Source organism: Pyxicephalus adspersus, chromosome 1 (genome assembly GCF_032062135.1).
Source record: "Pyxicephalus adspersus chromosome 1, UCB_Pads_2.0, whole genome shotgun sequence".
Lineage (NCBI taxonomy): Eukaryota > Metazoa > Chordata > Amphibia > Anura > Pyxicephalidae > Pyxicephalus > Pyxicephalus adspersus.
This window is the reverse complement of record NC_092858.1, coordinates 13,697,476-13,715,527: the sequence shown is the minus strand read 5'-3', so window position 1 is coordinate 13,715,527 and position 18,052 is coordinate 13,697,476. Positions and strand designations below refer to the sequence as shown.

The following is an 18,052-nucleotide window of genomic DNA, read 5'->3' as shown; positions in this document are numbered from 1 at the left end:
AACAACTAAGTAATGGCAATTTATTAAAACAATTAAAAAAAATTAAATAATAAAAATATAGTAACAGCATTTTTCAAAATCAATATATTAAATCGCTCATTATTTAAATAGAAAACATATATACATATTAATATGTTTTTAAAATGTAACTATTAGAAATCCACAAGCACAGTATTGGATGTGTGAAAGTAGTAAGTAAAGAAAGAGTAGTGAAAAGTACAAAAAAACATACAAAAATATGTAATGCTAACCCAAATAAATGCCCTGCATGATGGGTAATGGCTTTCATTTGGGGGCAATGTGTGGACTCAGGACCGGTAAGTTCCCTTAAAGTGGCCTTCTCGTCTCCGTCTTTCAGGCTATATATGTATACACATATTCATATAATAAAAACAAGCAAAATCTTACACTAAACTTGGTCTGGTTTCCTCTCTGCTTATAATTCTCCTTAAAAGCAAACTTGTAGTTTCTAGTTTTAGCTTGTAACCAGTCCTTGGTTTATACAATATGTGCACGGAGGTTCCACCATAGTAACTGTAAGCACACCTATCCCACTTATATGGAGTGCAGGTGCAAGCCTGCTAGGTCTGGACCTTGTTACCTTCAAGGGGTCTGTTGTATATTCTCATGGCCAGGATACAACCTACAGCTAGACTACAAGCACATAATAAGATGAGGAAACCACTGCATACATTTTAAAAGAAATAAAAATGCAACTGCAGTGATTTTTTAGGCTCTATTTATAAAACAGGGAATCCAACATTCCCTAAATATTCTACAAAACAAATCTTCCAGGTCCATGTGTTTCAATAGCAGTAACTGGTTCCCATCAGGAATGTTTGGGGGGATTGTCAGTCACTGTTTTAATAATGGAATTTTTATGTGTCTCCGTTAAATCTTTCCCTCCGACCCCCGAGTACTGCACACCTGGTTTGAGGCGATGTACACACGTCAGATGATTCTTGCCCGATACAAATGGTTTTGGCTTGTCTTGGACAAAGATTTGACATGTATACAGCGGTCGCCCAAAGGGTGGATTCATGAATGACCACAATGGAAGTGATGGGAGGAGAGCGCAGTGGGTGCGGCTTACTCATTCTCCCCCATCCTTTCTTCATAGAACAGTATTGAGCTGTATGTACAGTGATCGTTCCTTCATCTTTCAGTCTTTTGTCGCGAGAAATGATCATGAAAGATAATTGAGCGCGTGTACACAGCCTTGGCTACGAACACACGTGCAAATATTGTAACTAATGACTGCATGATGCATAAACGAGTGCTGTACATACAGCGCCATTCTCCTCTATGGAAAGGGGAGGTGGGAGAATAGCAGAGCGGCACCGCACTGCGTTCTCTTCCCCTTCACTTCCATTACGATCGTTCTTTGTCCATCATCAGTGCATCCGCCAGGACAGACTGTCGGACGATGGACGACGCCCACTGTACACTCGCAAGATTCTGGTCCGATATCAGCCCTGAGCTGATTATAGAACGAGAACCATTGCACGTTAGAAACTAATCTTAGTTTCTAATCTAATGACCCCATAGAGAAAGGTGGATGGATGCTGGATTGGTTGGAAAATGATTTAACAACTAACAGGATATGAGGGAAAAAAAAGCACGTTTGGCAATGACATGGCTACCATCACATAAGTAAAAGGTTCAACTAACCTAAACAGTGAAGGCAATAGGATGGAAATCCATGCAGGGCTTTAAAAATGCACAAGCAGCTTCCTTCCAGTGAGGTGGGCCACCTTCCTACTACTAATGGTATATATTGAACTTTAAATACATATTTTGATTGACAGATTCAAAAATGTTTCACTCCAGATTCCCTTCTACAGTATAGCATTTCCCAAACCTGTCCCCAAGTGCGATCAACATTGTATATTTTGAAGAAAACCATAAAAATGTAGGTAACCCCATAGCTAAAGACATGCTGCCATTGTATAGGTAAAGTTTCCTGCTAAACATGCATCATTGGTGGAACTTGAGGACAGGTTTGGGAAATACTAGAAGATTCTACTATATATACACAATGAGAACACTCAGAGAATAGAGCCTCACTGAGGCTACATGTCCTGAGCCTTGTGCAGATGTCCGGTGGAAGTCAGATCAATGTCTCTGGAAACTATCTGTCCAGTGACAGATGAAACAACAAATGCTCTACACACAATTATTCTGTTCTATGAAGAGGGGAGGGGAAAAAAATGGTAAAGCAAGTGGCATCCCACTGAGTTCTCATTATTAGCAAACCGTAGTCAGTTTAAATCAATATGCTGTGTCACACATCACACTGCTCCATCTCTGGTGACCAGTATCTGACTTGTGTACATAGCTTTAGATATACATTTCCCAAGGTGGGTTGCACAATGTCTGCCCCCAGCAGTGAAGATAAACAAATTATAATCTCCTATAAATTACCATCTCTAAGCATGGGGGCAAGCAATTTGTGACACCAGACTATCACAAAAGAGAGAAAAGTAATGAAAAGTGCTGTGTGATCTGCCGGAGTCTGTTACATGCTAGCACCTAAAATCGCACTTGGATGCCAAGAAATATTCCTCTAACACATGAACATAACAATGAATATGCAGGGCAAACCAGCACTTTATTTCAGAACTACCAGTTGTCTGAAGGTTGTGGAGTGTTCAGCTGTTCTTGTTACTTTATCTTGTTTGCTCTCAGCTTTTCCAAAGTCCTCTGAAAATGTAAAGCACAGTGAAAGGATTAGATAGGAAAAGCAGTCAATGCTAAAAAAAAAAAAAAAAAAAAAGCAGTGGTGTTGATGCTGTACCTTTTTTTTACCACTGAACAAAAATCTGTAAAACTCGGTGTTCTCTCTAGCACCTTTTAGCTGGGCGCACCAGCCAGCACTTTTCAGTGACTACCCAACTGTTCTTGGGTGGTTACTAAAAAGATGGATCACATTTTGTGCAATTTGCTATTGACAATTACATGTATGCAATAAATGGCATGGATTTGCAGCATGAAATGGAGTACAGCTGATGTAAATCTCAGGCTTGTTTCACACAATGCACTTGACTATATAGACTATGATTAAGCACATTTGTGCATTAAATGCACCACAAAGATTCACCTGACATATCCTGTTATATTGACGTTTATACAATAAAGAAGCCATTTTTATAAAGGCCGATCTGTGTTATTTAATACATAGTAATTGGGACAAACTTGGCTTTCTTTTAGCAATACAGTTCAGTAAAAATGATTTTATATGTAAACCACAGATAAACAGTCAAAGTAGTTTTTATCGGTCTCTCAGAGCAGATCTTCAGAAATGAATGCAGCATATAATAATACCCAACAAAACCGTGATAAAAGCCCTGGATGCTGGGACACATTGGAAAAAAACCAGCGGCCATGGATGGAGCCCAGAACGGGTTTAAACATTTTTTTTTCTCCTATATGGTTTAAAATAAGTATTTATTTTGGTCGCAATTTACTATTTAATAACATTAATTTGTTTGATAATAATTAGCGGTTTATCTGACCCACTATATTGATCTGCATTATTCTTGTCTGTCTCCAGGAGCGCGTTTTTGGGCTCCAGGGCTGCCAATTGTTTGCTCTGATTCAATGTGTCCGGGACGTTTGGGGTGATGGAATATGTTACACTCATTTTTGGTTAATATTGCTATTAGACTACCTCCTTATTCTGAAAAAGCAGCAAAATGCATTAAATAAATATCACAATAATATTGATATGAATGGCTTTAAGCCAATTGGTTCCAACTATATGCCTATAATGTCCTCCCAACATTTTATTTGCATATATTTATCATGTATTATTTGGCAAGTTGCATGGACTAGGTACGTCTTACTATTGGTAATATACTTAATCACAATGGATTGTTAAATGTGTCTTGGATTGTAAGCTCTTGTCCTCTCCTCCTCCTGTGTCACTGTCTTTATGTGTATGTCATTTGCAACCCCTATTTAATGTACAGCACATACAGCCATACAGACTGCAATGCGTTTACTGGGTAGATTGACCTAAAACTTCCATTGTGACATGTTTTTTAAATACACATTTATGTGGACAGTTTTTACCAACCTCAATACACTTTTTTGTTAGATTCAGATCCAGAGCCATTGTTACTTAAAGGCTGTCAGGAAAACATTTACTTTTTTATTTATGATTTTTGACAGGAAATCTTTCCTGCTGATCCTTGAATGGAGTTTATAGGATATAGAATTGCAAAGTAATAGATTGTGATATGTGCTTTTAAAGAGGCTCCAAAGCCAGGCAAGGGCTGTGATGTGTGCTGCGATCAGCAGAGGTAGTGTGTCAGATTCTCCCATGCAGCCATGAGGTTTACACTTAAAACATCATCCCACAATTGGGAAAATTATTAAGTTCTGCCCTGTTTTATCAGTTTCTGTTTATCATACCTTTTTAAACTCTTTGGCCCTTTCCCGGTTCCTTGCATAGGCCTCCTGTCTCATCTTCTCTTCTTTCTTGGTTTTAACTTCATCAAGCTGATTGTATAACCTGGAGGGAAAGAACAAAATACACAAATACAAACGGATGTTACTTCAAGTAGCTGAACAGCATTTACTACCCTCTCTCAATGTACAGTATACTGTACATTACCAGCTCACACCTACACCCATTCTCCTTCGCTAGAAGCTATTTACATCATCACTTGCTCCCCATTTTCAGTCCTGGTAGGCATACTGTACTGACTGAAGTTTGCTTTTATTAATATAACTTAATAAAAGTAATGAAAGTATTAAAGTTTCCATTATTCACTTACACGGTGTAAGCAGGGACAATTTTAAACACCGTGACACAGAAGAAGAACCTGTCCCGAAGAGCTTACAATCTATGAAGTCGGGGAAGTATCACACAATAGGATAGCAGATATAGATTGGTGGGTAAGTACTGAGGGTTTAGGAGACAGAAGACGACAGGTAGATAAGTTTGAAGAGATGGCTTTTGAGCGCTCTTTTAAATCAGCAGAAATTCGGAGAAAGCTGAATAGGACGAGGAAAACCATTCCAGAGAGTCGAGGCAGCTCTAGAAAAGTCTTGTATCCGTGCGTGTGATGAGTTTATGAGTGAGGAAGTCTTTAGTAGGTTATTAGAGGAACAAAGAGAGCGGCAGGGGGAGTATTTTTCTATCAGGTCAGAGAGGTAAGTGGGACAAGAACTGTGGAGGGATTTAAAGACAAAGAACAGGAGCTTGAATATGATTCTCAGGTGAATTGGAAGCCAATGAAGAGAACTACAAAAAGAGATGCAGCAGAAGAGGAGCGGTGGAAAGAATGGATGAGGCTGGATGCATCATTCATAACAAAGCTCAAAAAAAAAAAAAAAAAATGTTTTCACTTGCCAAGGATTTTGAAAAGTTTGAAATTTAGTGTACCTATGGTATGGCGAGAGTCCAAAAATCATCATAATGATGATTGTTATTTTTGTGCTGTGAATTAAAAGGTTTCAGTCGTTACAAGAAAAACAAGTGGGAGTACCCTGATTTGGAATCAGCAAGATGACCTGTGCCCCATGGTGCTGATGTTCCTATACCAGTGTTTAGTACACTCCCTGATATTCCTGTATCCAACATGCAGGATATACAGGGTTTGGAGTGTAATCCAGGAGTTAGCTGTGGAAGTGATTATGAAGGAAGTGTTTCATCAAACCAGCAGTTCTCCCAAGAAAAGCGCAATAATTTAATACGACCCAAGTCTGTCAAAACAAAATATCTGAACTTTTAGCATCCAGGCTAAAAGAAAACAACTGTCTGCGACCGGAAGTTACAATAACAGTTTATAGGACAAGAGAGGTGACACTCCTACCATATTTCAGTGAAGATGGAGACTTTGCCCCTGATTCATCAAGCAAAATCGGATTATCGGTCGCGCATTCGTATTAGCGATCCGGAATCGTGCGCGATCGCGCCATTCTCCTTCGCTAGAAGCTATTTACATCATCACTTGCTCCCCATTTTCAGTCCTGGTAGGCATACTGTACTGACTGAAGTTTGCTTTTATTATTAAAACTTATTAAAAGTATTTAAAGTATTAAAGTTTCCATCATTCACTTACACAGTGTAAGCAGGGACAATTTTTAACACGGTGACACAGAAGAAGAACCTGTCCCGAAGGGCTTACAATCTAGGAGGTGGGGGAAGTATCACACAATAGGATGGCAGATATGGATTGGTGGGTAAGTACTGAGGGTTTAGGAGACAGAAGACGACAGGTAGATAAGTTTGAAGAGATGGGTTTTGAGTGCCCTTCTAAATGAGCAGAAAGTCAGAGTAAGCTGAATAGGACAAGAAAGACCATTCCAGAGAGTCGGGGCAGCTCTAGAAAAGTCTTGGAGCCATGTGTGTGATGAGTTTATGAGTGAGGAAGTCATTATTAGGTTATTGAAGGAACGAAGAGAGTGGCTAGGGTATAATTTTTCTATCGGGTCAGAAAGGTAAGTGGGACAAGAACTGTGGAGGGATTTGAAGGCAAAGCACAGGAGCTTGAATATGATTCTCAGGTGAAATGGAAGCCAATGAAGAGAACTGAAGAGATGCAGCAGCAGAGGAGCGGTGGAAAGGATGGATGAGGCTGGATGCACCATTCATAACAAAACTCAAAAAAAAAAAAAAAATGTTTTCACTTGCCAAGGATTTTGTAAAGTTTGAAATTTAGTGTACCTATGGTATGGCAAGAGCCCAAAAATCATCATAATGATGATGATTGTTATTTTTGTGCTGTGAATGTAAAAGGATTCAGTCGGTACAAGAAAAACAAGTGGGAGTAACCTGATGTGGAATCAGCAAGACGACCTGTGCCACATGGTGTTCCCATACCAGTGTTCAGTACACTCCCCAATATTCCTGTATCCAACATGGAGGATATACAGGGTTTGGAGTGTAATCCAGGAGTTAGCAGTGGAAGTGAATATGAAGGAAGTGTTTCATCAAACTCGGAAACTGATAAATGATTCAAATTTCACAAGTTACATGACTGATACCGAAGCTTCTGCCTGGCACAGCTATGTCATGGTTGTCAAGAACTTCTTGGGTATCCATAAAAGGACAAAATTATGGAAAACTGATACAAAACTTGCTCTTAAACTTTAAAAATGTGTTAATTTTTTAAAATAAATATTCTACTCATACTATTATACTATATTATACTGTAAAATAAATGTTCATGAAAGACAATGTACAGCTTTTACACATGTAAATCCACTGTATTGCATTCAATACAGGTATTTTGAATTGAATGCAATACATATGGATTTGAACTTCCTGCCCTGAACGAATGTCCACATGCACCAATGTCACCAGGTACTGCCCAGTGACTCATCAGATGTAGAGGAAGCCAGCCGGAAGTAAAGAGATGACGCGAAGGACGGCGCGGGACGCCGGCGGATCAGGTAAGCACTTTATTTACTATTGTTTCCATAGGTTTACCTACCCCAAGTGTGACTCGGGGTTACTGCTCCTAGCATCTTTTTTCTACCCCGAGTCACACTCGGGGTTACCGCCCAGGAGGTTAAGGCGGAGAGACATCAACACATCATTATTTTACACCAGATGACTAGAGGAGTACGCGCATACTCGAGCCCGGCCCGCGGTGATCCGCGATCGCTGGCCGCGCGTACGTTCGCGCTTCCAGCGATCGCGGATTTCAATGATGAATCAGGGGCTTTGTGTAGTGTTGTAACATCCCTGGACTACTAGCCCATATGGGAGTACCAGAATACCGAGCAGAAGACTGGCGGCTTTTCATAGACCAGCGATTTTCAACTAGTGTGCTATGAGAGATCTTCAGGTGTACCATGGGAATTTATCCAATTTCAATTAATTGATCTGAAAATTATTATTTATTTACTGCAAATAATTTGTCTTCATTTGTCTATTCCAGCAAAGTATAGGGATAGGCAGAACAAAAAAAACACTCTTCCACTAGATGGCAGCAGGTAGCTAATTAACCTGTGTGACATTTTTGTTTAATGGTGTTCTTTGGGATTTTTCTAATGTAAAATATGTGCTGTTACATAAGAAAGGTTGGGAAACACTGTCATAGACAGTTCCACTCAAAGTTTGAAATCTGTTTTACTGCATAATGGCAACTGCTATGCATCAATTCCAATTGGTCACTCAACAAAACCTAAAGAAAAATATGAAAATATCCAAATGGTCTTACAAAAGCTTTGCTATCATGAACACCAATGGTCCATATGTGTTTGTTTAAAAATGGTGAACTTCCTACTTGGACAGCAAAGTGGATAGACAAAAAAAAAAAAACTCCCTCCACTACACATGAAGTTGGGATTAATGAAGCAATTTGTTAGAGCTCTGAACAAGGACGATGATTGCTTCAAATACATTTGTAGATTCTTCCCTGAATTAAGTACTTAAAAAATTAAAAGCAGGAATCTTTGATGGACCCCTGACAAGTTACATGACTGATACTGAAGCTTCTGCCTGGCACAGCTATGTCATGGTTGTCAAGAACTTCTTGCTGTACAAAACTTGCTCTTAAACTTTAAAAATTTGGTAATTTTTTTTAAAATAAATAGTCTACTCATACTATTATACTGTAAAATAAATGTTCATGAAAGACAATGTACCGCTTTTACACATGTAAATCCACTGTATTGCATTCAATAGTTATTTTGTATTGAATGCAATACAAATGGATTTGAACTTCCTGCCCCGAACGAATGTCCACATGCACCAATGTCACCAGGTACTCCCCGGTGACTCATCGGGTGCAGAGGAAGCCAGCTGGAGGTAGAGAGATGACACGAGGGACGACGTGGGACGCCGGCAGATCAGGTAAGCACTTTATTTACTATTGTTTCCAAAGGTTTACCTACCCCAAGTGTGACTCGGGGTTACCGCTCCTAGCATCTTCTTTCTACCCCGAGTCACACTCGGGGTTACCGCCCAGGAGGTTAAGGCGGAGAGACATCAACACATCATTATTTTACACCAGATGACTAGAGGACATTCCTGAGCAGCCTCTTTATTCTGATAGAACAGCGGGGGCCTTTCACGTGGTCACAACAAAGAAGGTGACTGGGGAACATTATTGAAGAACAAAAACCTTTTCATTAAAAGAATGTCTGATATTTTCATAATAGGTAAGCAATGATAAACATCTATCTCGAGTTTACATTTAAACAATGTAATTCCTAAACAGCAATACTGGGCTCTATAATGTCAAGTAAATGTTTTGCTTAGCAATTTGATTTTTTTTTTTTTTTGAAGTGTACACATCTTGGTATATTATAAAGGAGACTTATCTTACCGTATAGTACGCTGGTGTATCTCTATCTCAGACAGTTTCCTGCCCTCTGGAGTGCTCACTCGGACTTCAACCACTTTTTTAAATTGGTTCCCTTCACCCTGTGTTGTGTCTGTAATTCAAATAACCACATTAAGCTAAAATGTACATCATTATATCACAGCTAATAAAATGAAGATAACCTTTTACCATTTACCTACATAATACTGCTAACCTCCTCTACCTCTGTGGGTGTGGGAGCACCATATACACCACCCTTCCTCTTTACATACAGTGCAGCACCTAAATAACCTCTTGCTGGACCCAAACCAGGGCAGCAACCTAGGATGACAATGCTGCTCCTTAGTAGATACAGAGCAGTGAGTGTTGTCATCCTAGGAAGTGAAAGAGAAGGAAGCTAGACATAGTCAGCAATGGCAGATCCCATATTGCTCACTAGATATATTTTGAAGTGTATTTATATTGTAGGTACAATGTTGGTTGCATACATTGTGGAAGTTTAGAAAACTTTTTTTCCTGCTGTGTGTGTGCTGGGAAAAATCTCTCCATAATTGTCCTTGTGATTACGGTGATTCTTAGGATCATCAGAATAGCAAAAGGAAATAACACCAAAAGGAGACATTTATTTCAAAAACAAACGCCATTATTCAAAACAATATCCATTCATGCCGTTAGGTTACTTGACTGGACATGAAGATAAAACTTTGTCTTCAACTGCACACCACAACCAAAACTAGAACAGACTAAAAAATGACTGACCAAAACTTAGCTGCTGTTCAACATGGCTAAGGGTATTCTCCTTTGGTTGAGATTTTAGTTGTGTTTTCGGCAGGCTCTCTTTTGCCTTGATTTCCTGAACTCTTTTTGACGATTTCTGAATGAACTGTTTTTTTCTCTTTAAAAAGGCTTCCTGTAGACTACCTGGTGTAGATGTGAATTCCAGATCAATTTCTGAAAGACAAATTACTACACGTTTTTAATGTTTCTGTCATCAAGCCAAAGGAGTACAAAACAGACTGGCAGCTCCTATTGTAAACAGTGGGGAACATTAAAGAATGTGGCCAGCTTAACTGGGATTCATTAGAAAGGGTAATCAAGTAAACCAAACACTTCTCTGTCAAGATGTTTGGAGTCTTAATAATTACAGTTTGCAGTGCAAAAAAATTTGCCATAAGAAAAAAAAAAAAACGCACAGTGGGGATCAATTGGAATGAGCAAAAGTATTCTTTTTCTTTAGGTTTTTGTGTATATGTGTTAAATCATTTTAATGTAGCCACTGCTGCAGAACTTTGCTGCTCTATCCTCTGCAGGATGATGAAAAAAACCAAAACAGAGACAAAAACACTGGCCATTGGTTATAAATGTTTAAGTGACAGGCCAGCACATATCACAAAAGGAAAGGAACAAAAAGCTTGGAGTCAACGTGTTGGGTTGCTCTATAAGGTGTTTAAAAGAAAAAAAAAATCTATCTTGAAAGCTGGCCTTTGTGTGTGGCTAGGTATTACCACCACATAAGGCAAACATGAAAGCTGATGTCAATATATTGCACCATACTTTGCCAGAGGGGAAGAAAACTTTCAAGTTAGCCTATTCCAGAGGATTTGCGCTCTCCACATTAGATGTGCATGGGCACAAAATATGTGTCATTTGTCCCCAGTTAGTGTACACTATGCAGCACAGTAGTTTAAAAACAAAAATGTAGTTCGATAAAACTTAAAAGCCCTTCATTATGGAGGCTGCATGTCTTCTTTTTTCAGGGTTTTTATAGCTTTATTTTTATCTAGTAACCCAACCACTGATGTTCTGTCCTTAGGTAACCACACTCATCAGTTGCAATCTATCCATAGAGAAGAGGCTGCTTTGTCACCCTGAAGATAGGAAGAGTTAGGACTACAGGAAACCTTCTGCCTATTGATCTTTAAAACACAGCTCTGTACTCCAGACTGAATTAGGCAGGTACAAAAAAATGCTTGAGATGAAACAGAGCACTGCATTTCTGACTTTAGCATTGGCTTTTCAATTAGTTTACAATACACTCGACTCCAGTTACCTGCAAAATGCTGAGACAGAGATCTGCCCAATGACGACTGGTCAGGTAATGTAACACATGACGCATCCTCCTCAGCAGGCAGCATTTTGAAGCTATGCTGTGATAAAAAAAAAAAAAATGTATTGAGAGCACAAATAATATAGCTTAACTTGAAATAAAAATCAGTGTACATTTCACATGCAAATTAACTACCAAGTTTCTCGGCCAGATCCTCTCTGCAAGAATTAGGATAGCATATGCAATAGGAAGGTAAAAACTTATTTCATATGCTTTCATTGCATTTTAAAATGTAATAAATATTGAAATGAAAAGAAATGTTTATCTTGCACATAATGCAGTCTGGATATCATAGCAAAAAACCGCCTCCTTTAAATCAATTGTTCAAGAGATGCAATTAGGATATCAAAAGTAATCTTATCAGGCAATTTAGGTATAGTTTACGGTTATAGTTATAGTTTAATTTAGGTATGTTTTGTGATAATGATATTTCTCTGTGTAGGTCCAACAGTTATATAAGCAAAGATAAAGAGATACCACACTGGGCACAAGTGACAAGTTTTGCTAAAGGGATGTACACACGTCAGAAGATTCTTGCTCAAGACAAATAGTTGTGTCTTGGTTGAAAATATGAAGGTTACAGCCCCCAACGCAGTTAATCGGCAATTCTTCAAAATGAACTGAACGGGAATTATTTTTATCCAGGCTGCAAGAGATTGGGTGCTCTGAAAGTTCAGAGTCATTTATAGTTGCCTTAGTTGCCATCAGCTCATGGAAAGAGCCAGGCTCCTCTGTTACACTTTGGGTGGTCGGTGTTGCAGAAGTGTAATGTAGGCTGGCATGGACAGGAAAGGAGCTCTGGTCATGGGAACAAACTTGGGGAAAATGAGAGCCATTTGGCACATCCGTATTTACACTGTCCAAGCCTTGCGTCAAAGTTCTACAGGGCGTCATATTCTGGCTGCTCACGCTTATCTCATTGAGTGTGTTTTCAGGATGCAGTGGCAGAAATAATCCAGAGGAATCTATGAAATGCAATAATGTACAATTTCAGTTTCAATTTGCAGCAAACCAAAAACTTTAAAATGATAAAAATGAACGCGGCTTGCAAAGTTTTGTTAAAATATTTTAAACTTATTTACAAGTCCCCCTAACAACATAAATATAAGTAAGAAATATTTGAAATCCCAGCAGTTCCTGTGGGCAAGGACAGTGCAGGCACAAATACAACCCCACCTCCCATCCACAGTGATATAATATTTACAAACCATGTAGTGGAATCCCAAGTAAGTGGAACATATTTACTTGGGACATTCTTCTAGGAAGGACGGGTGCTTAGATAATGATGTGAGGGGCCCCTCAGTAAAATAAATAAAGAACCCAGCCTGCTTGATGATCACCTCCAGGTGAAACATGAAAAAGATCACACTCAATAGTAATGGGAAGAATGACAAAATGTGATTATACCTTAAGTGGACTGTTGGCACCACACCGAGAAGAAAGATGAGGACAGAGCTAAAATCAGGTTGTAAAAAAAAAAAAAAACAAAAAAAAACAAACACAAGTTATACTTTCATGACTCACCTGCAGCAAAACTCCTACGTGAACTTATGGACAAATCCACATTCTGAGTGGACGAATTGGCACGGCTGTGTAGGGAGGCCAGAAGATTTCTCTGTTCATGGCTGTTGCTGTCATTCAGGCCCTAGAAACATCACAGTCTTTATTAGCAGAATTATTCAAATGCTATGTGCAGGTTGTGATTTATTCAAAAAGTCTTACCTCGCTGACATCCGTGCTGCAGGTGGGGTTGAAATGAGAATATGATGGGGTAGAAACATCAAAGTCGGGTTTTGGATCCAAGGTGTAGAAAGAAGTGGGAAAGGGATTATCTACAGATGAAGAGTCAACAGCGACCTCTGGAGCTGCAGCACAAAACGTAAACATTACTCAATAGACTTAATTTGTTTTATCTAAAACAGAGGACCACAATGCTGCCATAAACACAAAGAAATGCAACACTTAGCTGTGCTCATACCAAATATCATCACCTGCATTTGTATTTCTAGGGCAGCTGAATAAAAAAAACTCCACTTACAATGAAAGCTTAAGTTCCGCTCGAGTGACACATGAAGGTCTTTAGTGTATTTCGCTATGATCTGCTGGATGTGGCTGCTGTTCTCCGCTGAATTACGCCATTTCATTTCAGACTGAACTGCTGCTGTGCCTGCTGAAGGACTGGAATTACCAATGCCAGGTTCCCCAATTACAGAATAATCACATCTTTGCAATTCTGACAGGGTATCTGAAAAAGCATAGAAATGGATTCAATGCTATGTTTCCCATCACAAAAAAGGAAGGAAGAATATTTACCAAAACTCTGCTGTGTCCCCCAAAAACACATGAAAAAGATCCAAATAAATAGAAAAATGTACAGTTACAGGATTTAGAGCTGTATAATAACATTGCTGATCAAAAATTAAATAATGAAACGAAAATACAATGAAAAATGAAAATCCTACATAATACAAACCAGAGTTAGCAGGACTGGAGTCTGTCTTCTCACTAGTAAGGAAGCTGCCCGTTGATATGGTGGTTGTGGACAAATAGTCACTGATGCCATCTGGGCTCCGTCCATGCACTGCATTGCCCTGCACAGACAAAAAGCTTTAGCCATTTCCCTGAACTAAAAGAAATAAAATGCAAGCAGCATCCTGAGCTCAGATCAAGTGTAGAAACCACCACAGTATATTTCTGGACTGTTTTTTATATCTCATCACAGCTCAGGTTTATAGAAAAACACACACAAAACACAGTTACACAAAATACATTCAGATTCAAACACAGACAACTCACAAGACACATACAATAACCACCATACATAAAACACATACAGACATTGCTTCTCACTTCTCGGTAGATCACATAGCAGCTGGGCTGATTTTCAGATTTGGCTATATTTCATCATTGATCGTTATATATATATATGTATATATATATATATATATATATATATATATATATATACAAGACATGTTCTATGTCTTATAGTTCTAAAGCAGCCACAGGCTAAGTAGAAAAGCCAGTCTTTTGGTAACGCTGCAAAGAAGGGTTACTGCTCTCTATGTGGAAGCAGCAGTCCCTCTCCAGAAGTCCCCGTTAGCCAAATTTGCTATACCAAATAGGATCGCTGGGACCGACTGTCAGGAGGCTTAATCAAAAATAAGCCAAATAATGGCATGAAAATAAATCATTATTAGATGAGAATGACTCTAATAAGAGACTGTGTAAACTGACTTTCCAGAATGTTATCAACTGTCCAAAAAAGTCATGGAAGCAAAGCAAAAAGCACAGGTCAGATGCAGGGCAAACATAACGGTCAATGAATGCTGAATGATTTCAGAAGAGTTTCAAAATTCAAATGACAAAAGTAAGCTTAACAAAACAAGCACAAATACTTTGGAAGGTTAATATTTTTAATATTCAGTGCTAAACACTATTATTTACATTTGATTCAGGTAAATTCCTAACATAACAGCCAGTAGGGGGAGCTAATCCTAAAAGACCACTTTGTTCTGAATTGCCCTAACAGATTCCCCTAACATAAAGCCAAAAGTAAAAAGATCCTAGCTTTATTAAAGCCGGTTACCTCAACAAAGCTTTAACTTTTTTTTTCTTCATGCCAAATGACAGCAGAATTCTGGAACCAAGTCATAAAACAAACCCAAAGAGACAAGGCATACCTGGTATACCCGCATTGCTTTTAGAAGGTCCTGTGCTAGAACGTCGTCCGCTAGTGGGCGTCTCGACTTCCATGATGGCACTTAGCTCATGTTGCTCAAGAAAGGGGCCTAGCTTGGTTTTTGTAACAGGTGGCTTTGAAGGTCTCCATCTTTGCTCTTTTCCAGGAGGTTTAATGATCACACTGCTACAAGAGTCATTACCTGCAGAAGGAACCAAGTTATATGATGCCAAGAACACCAGTATTTTGTTTCCTCTATACTAGACAAAGAATAAAGAAAATTGACAAGACAGGCTTAAGATGCAAGCAAAGGTAGAACTTTAACAAGGTCTCAATGCAATATACAAATATCCCTTTGCTTGTCCAGCTGATCTTGAATGGCTTTTAGATATTCTTGCTGAGCTCTAATCCCCACAGTGGAGGAGAGGAGTTTCTCTCTGAACTCACGGACATTGGAAAAATCACCTAATGGTTGGTTCTCCATTAAACCTAAACTTGGTGCTTGCAAAGGGATGGCTGGCTCAAGGAAGTCCATCTGTGGTAAACCTGGAGAAAATTCTGAAGGCAGTGGATGGTATGTAGTGCTAGAGGATGTGTCATAGTCTCCAGGACTCGATGTAGTTGACAGTTTCTCATAAACAGCTGCAGCATGCGGCAATAAAATCTCGTCTTGTGCTTGCGGTAAAACCTCCTGGGGATATCCTTCTTCCCTAAATTTGGTCTTTGAAAAACTAACACCATCTACATCCCTGATGCGATCACCAAGCCTACTGGAATCCACATCACCTTGGGGTAAGGTATCTTCCACAAATTTAGGCGGCATCGCCACTGGAGTTTGCAAAATGCTTTCGCTCCTTGGTCTCACCTGTTCAGGCCCTAAAGTTTTAGGAATGAAATGAATATCTGCTTTGTGCTTTTGTTCTGAAATCTGCCTAATAGTAACTGGAGTTTTAAATTGGTCACTCCTAAGAGAAGCAGGAGGATACTCTGAGTCCTGTGGTTTTGGGCTGTGACGACTGGTATCAGGTGTTGCTTGGCGAGATGTTGATAAGTGTGGATATCGTTTCTTTAAGAGCATCTGGTATTCCTGTAAACGTTTCCGTGCCTCATCTACAGACTGCTTATGTATCCTAATATAAAAAAAAATATATATACAGATAGAGTCATGATAGGATAACTGAAGTCAAACTTTACCCAATCAACTAGCAGATTTTTAGGAGGGACGGGGTAGTAAAGTGTAACCAATGAGCTAAGTTATTAAAACTGCTTACAGACATCACAGAAAGTTGGCTCTACTTTAGCCACCCACAGTTGGATTTGGGAATGTCTGGGTACATGTACTTTAGGACTGGGATCATAATTGTTTTCCCTTTGTGATAAATCAATCATACATATATACACACACACAGATGACACAAAAGTCAGAAGTTACCTATTCTGCTCCAAAAGGCGTTGCTGATACTCTCGAATCATCTGAATGTGCACATTTTCGGTAGATGTTTGGGCCTCTGAAACAGCAACGGGAGGCTCCTATGGCAAGAAAGGAAACATTAAGAACAAACTCTACCCAAAGCTTTTTTTTTTTTATACCTTAGAGCTCATTCATACTAGGTTCTGTAGTGCAGTACACTACCCATCACAGAGTTTATTATGCAAAAACATACAACATTAAAAAAAAAAAATTGACAGAATGTAAGCAAGGTCTCCATGAAATATGGACAGCATGCTGTATGCTTTGTGTCTCTGGCCTTGCTTGCCAGTTGCAGCCTGCTAATGACAAAAATTTGAAATCCTTTTGAGAATTTATGGACAGATACAACCATATTCTGATCTGAATAGAACGAATATAACTTACTTTTACATTCCTATAGACTTGTATGCAGAGCAAAATAGTTAATGTATGCACAAAAGCCCACTAACTCGGGACATCTATGTGATATGAAGGTTTGAACTGCACCACTAATCACAAGGGACTTTGTCACTGAACACTGAACTTGGCATAAACACATGTGAAGATCATAAAAAAGATTTATACATTTAAAACAAAGAAACACGCCAGCAGATTCTTACAGCAGACTCAGTTTCAGGTACTGCAGGTTTGGCCCCCTCCTCCTCTGCAGCCACAGTTCCATCCTGCTCTATATCTCTTTTGTTGGCAGCCTGCATTTGTTGCTGCACCCTGCAGTATTCTTCCTCCAGAGCTTGTTTCTCCTCCTCCAGTTTCCTCAGTAACTCCAGCTGTTCCATCTTTTGCCGATCCAGGTCTTCCATCTGGAAAAACATTACATGTGTTTAGCCTATCTGAAAAAAATAATAGGTCGCTCTCAAGAAATGACTAAGCACTTGTTTACATATCCAATATGTAATAGTGATCTAAATATATGGTATGATTCTCCTAATATTTATATTCTAATATTTATAGAGTGTGTGGGAATCTGTACCTATTCAGCCAAAAGAACATTTGAGAGTTCAGGTACGGATGTTAAGACTGATGATAAGAGCTGGTTTGTGAGCAGCATTCCCAATCCCATTACTAAAATTGGATGTAACCCCCAACTGGGTAACATTTATTTTACTAAAATACCTTTTCATATTTTTAATTTCAGTGTTGCTGATCTCCAACAGTCAAGATTTGCTTACATTCATTTTCTCCCTATCATCAGTTGCACCTAATTGCAATAAATTGGTATCTTGTTGGTAGGGACAGTGGCTAAAACTTGTAAATTGACTCAGCATTGCCATATATATTCTCTTTCTGTGACACTTGAATGTGTATGTATGGTAGACCGAGGCGCACGGTGTTGTCTCTTTGTTAAAAGATGTGCCTGAACATATATTGTCATGGCTGGATCACCAGGGGATATTTTACCAGTAGACTACAGCGTCGCAAATATTAAAACCAATGTCCGAAATTTCATTGCCACATCAAAGATTAAGGGACATCTGAGCACAGGGGTTTAGATATGCCCGAGAATAAAA

General features: G+C 39.0%; 1 protein-coding gene and 1 non-coding gene across 2 annotated transcripts in view; both read right to left on the bottom strand.

Moving 5' to 3' along the window:
* CEP295 (centrosomal protein 295) overlaps window positions 1-18,052 on the bottom strand; it is a 36,009-nt gene continuing 17,957 nt past the window's right edge. The window contains exons 12-25 of the mRNA XM_072398637.1: window positions 17,144-17,344; window positions 16,506-16,603; window positions 15,420-16,203; window positions 15,056-15,333; window positions 13,865-13,998; window positions 13,430-13,636; window positions 13,114-13,256; window positions 12,916-13,036; window positions 11,973-12,356; window positions 11,335-11,493; window positions 10,044-10,235; window positions 9,288-9,396; window positions 4,417-4,516; window positions 1-2,703 (exon numbers count right to left, since the gene is read on the bottom strand). Coding sequence (XP_072254738.1) covers window positions 2,665-2,703; window positions 4,417-4,516; window positions 9,288-9,396; window positions 10,044-10,235; window positions 11,335-11,493; window positions 11,973-12,356; window positions 12,916-13,036; window positions 13,114-13,256; window positions 13,430-13,636; window positions 13,865-13,998; window positions 15,056-15,333; window positions 15,420-16,203; window positions 16,506-16,603; window positions 17,144-17,344 — 2,949 coding nt within the window. The 3' untranslated portion in view covers window positions 1-2,664. The remainder of the gene's footprint in view (window positions 2,704-4,416; window positions 4,517-9,287; window positions 9,397-10,043; window positions 10,236-11,334; window positions 11,494-11,972; window positions 12,357-12,915; window positions 13,037-13,113; window positions 13,257-13,429; window positions 13,637-13,864; window positions 13,999-15,055; window positions 15,334-15,419; window positions 16,204-16,505; window positions 16,604-17,143; window positions 17,345-18,052) is intronic.
* On the bottom strand, window positions 14,236-14,304 carry LOC140321914 (small nucleolar RNA U2-19). The gene has a single exon (XR_011919040.1). It is a non-coding gene; the product is annotated as a small nucleolar RNA U2-19 (small nucleolar RNA).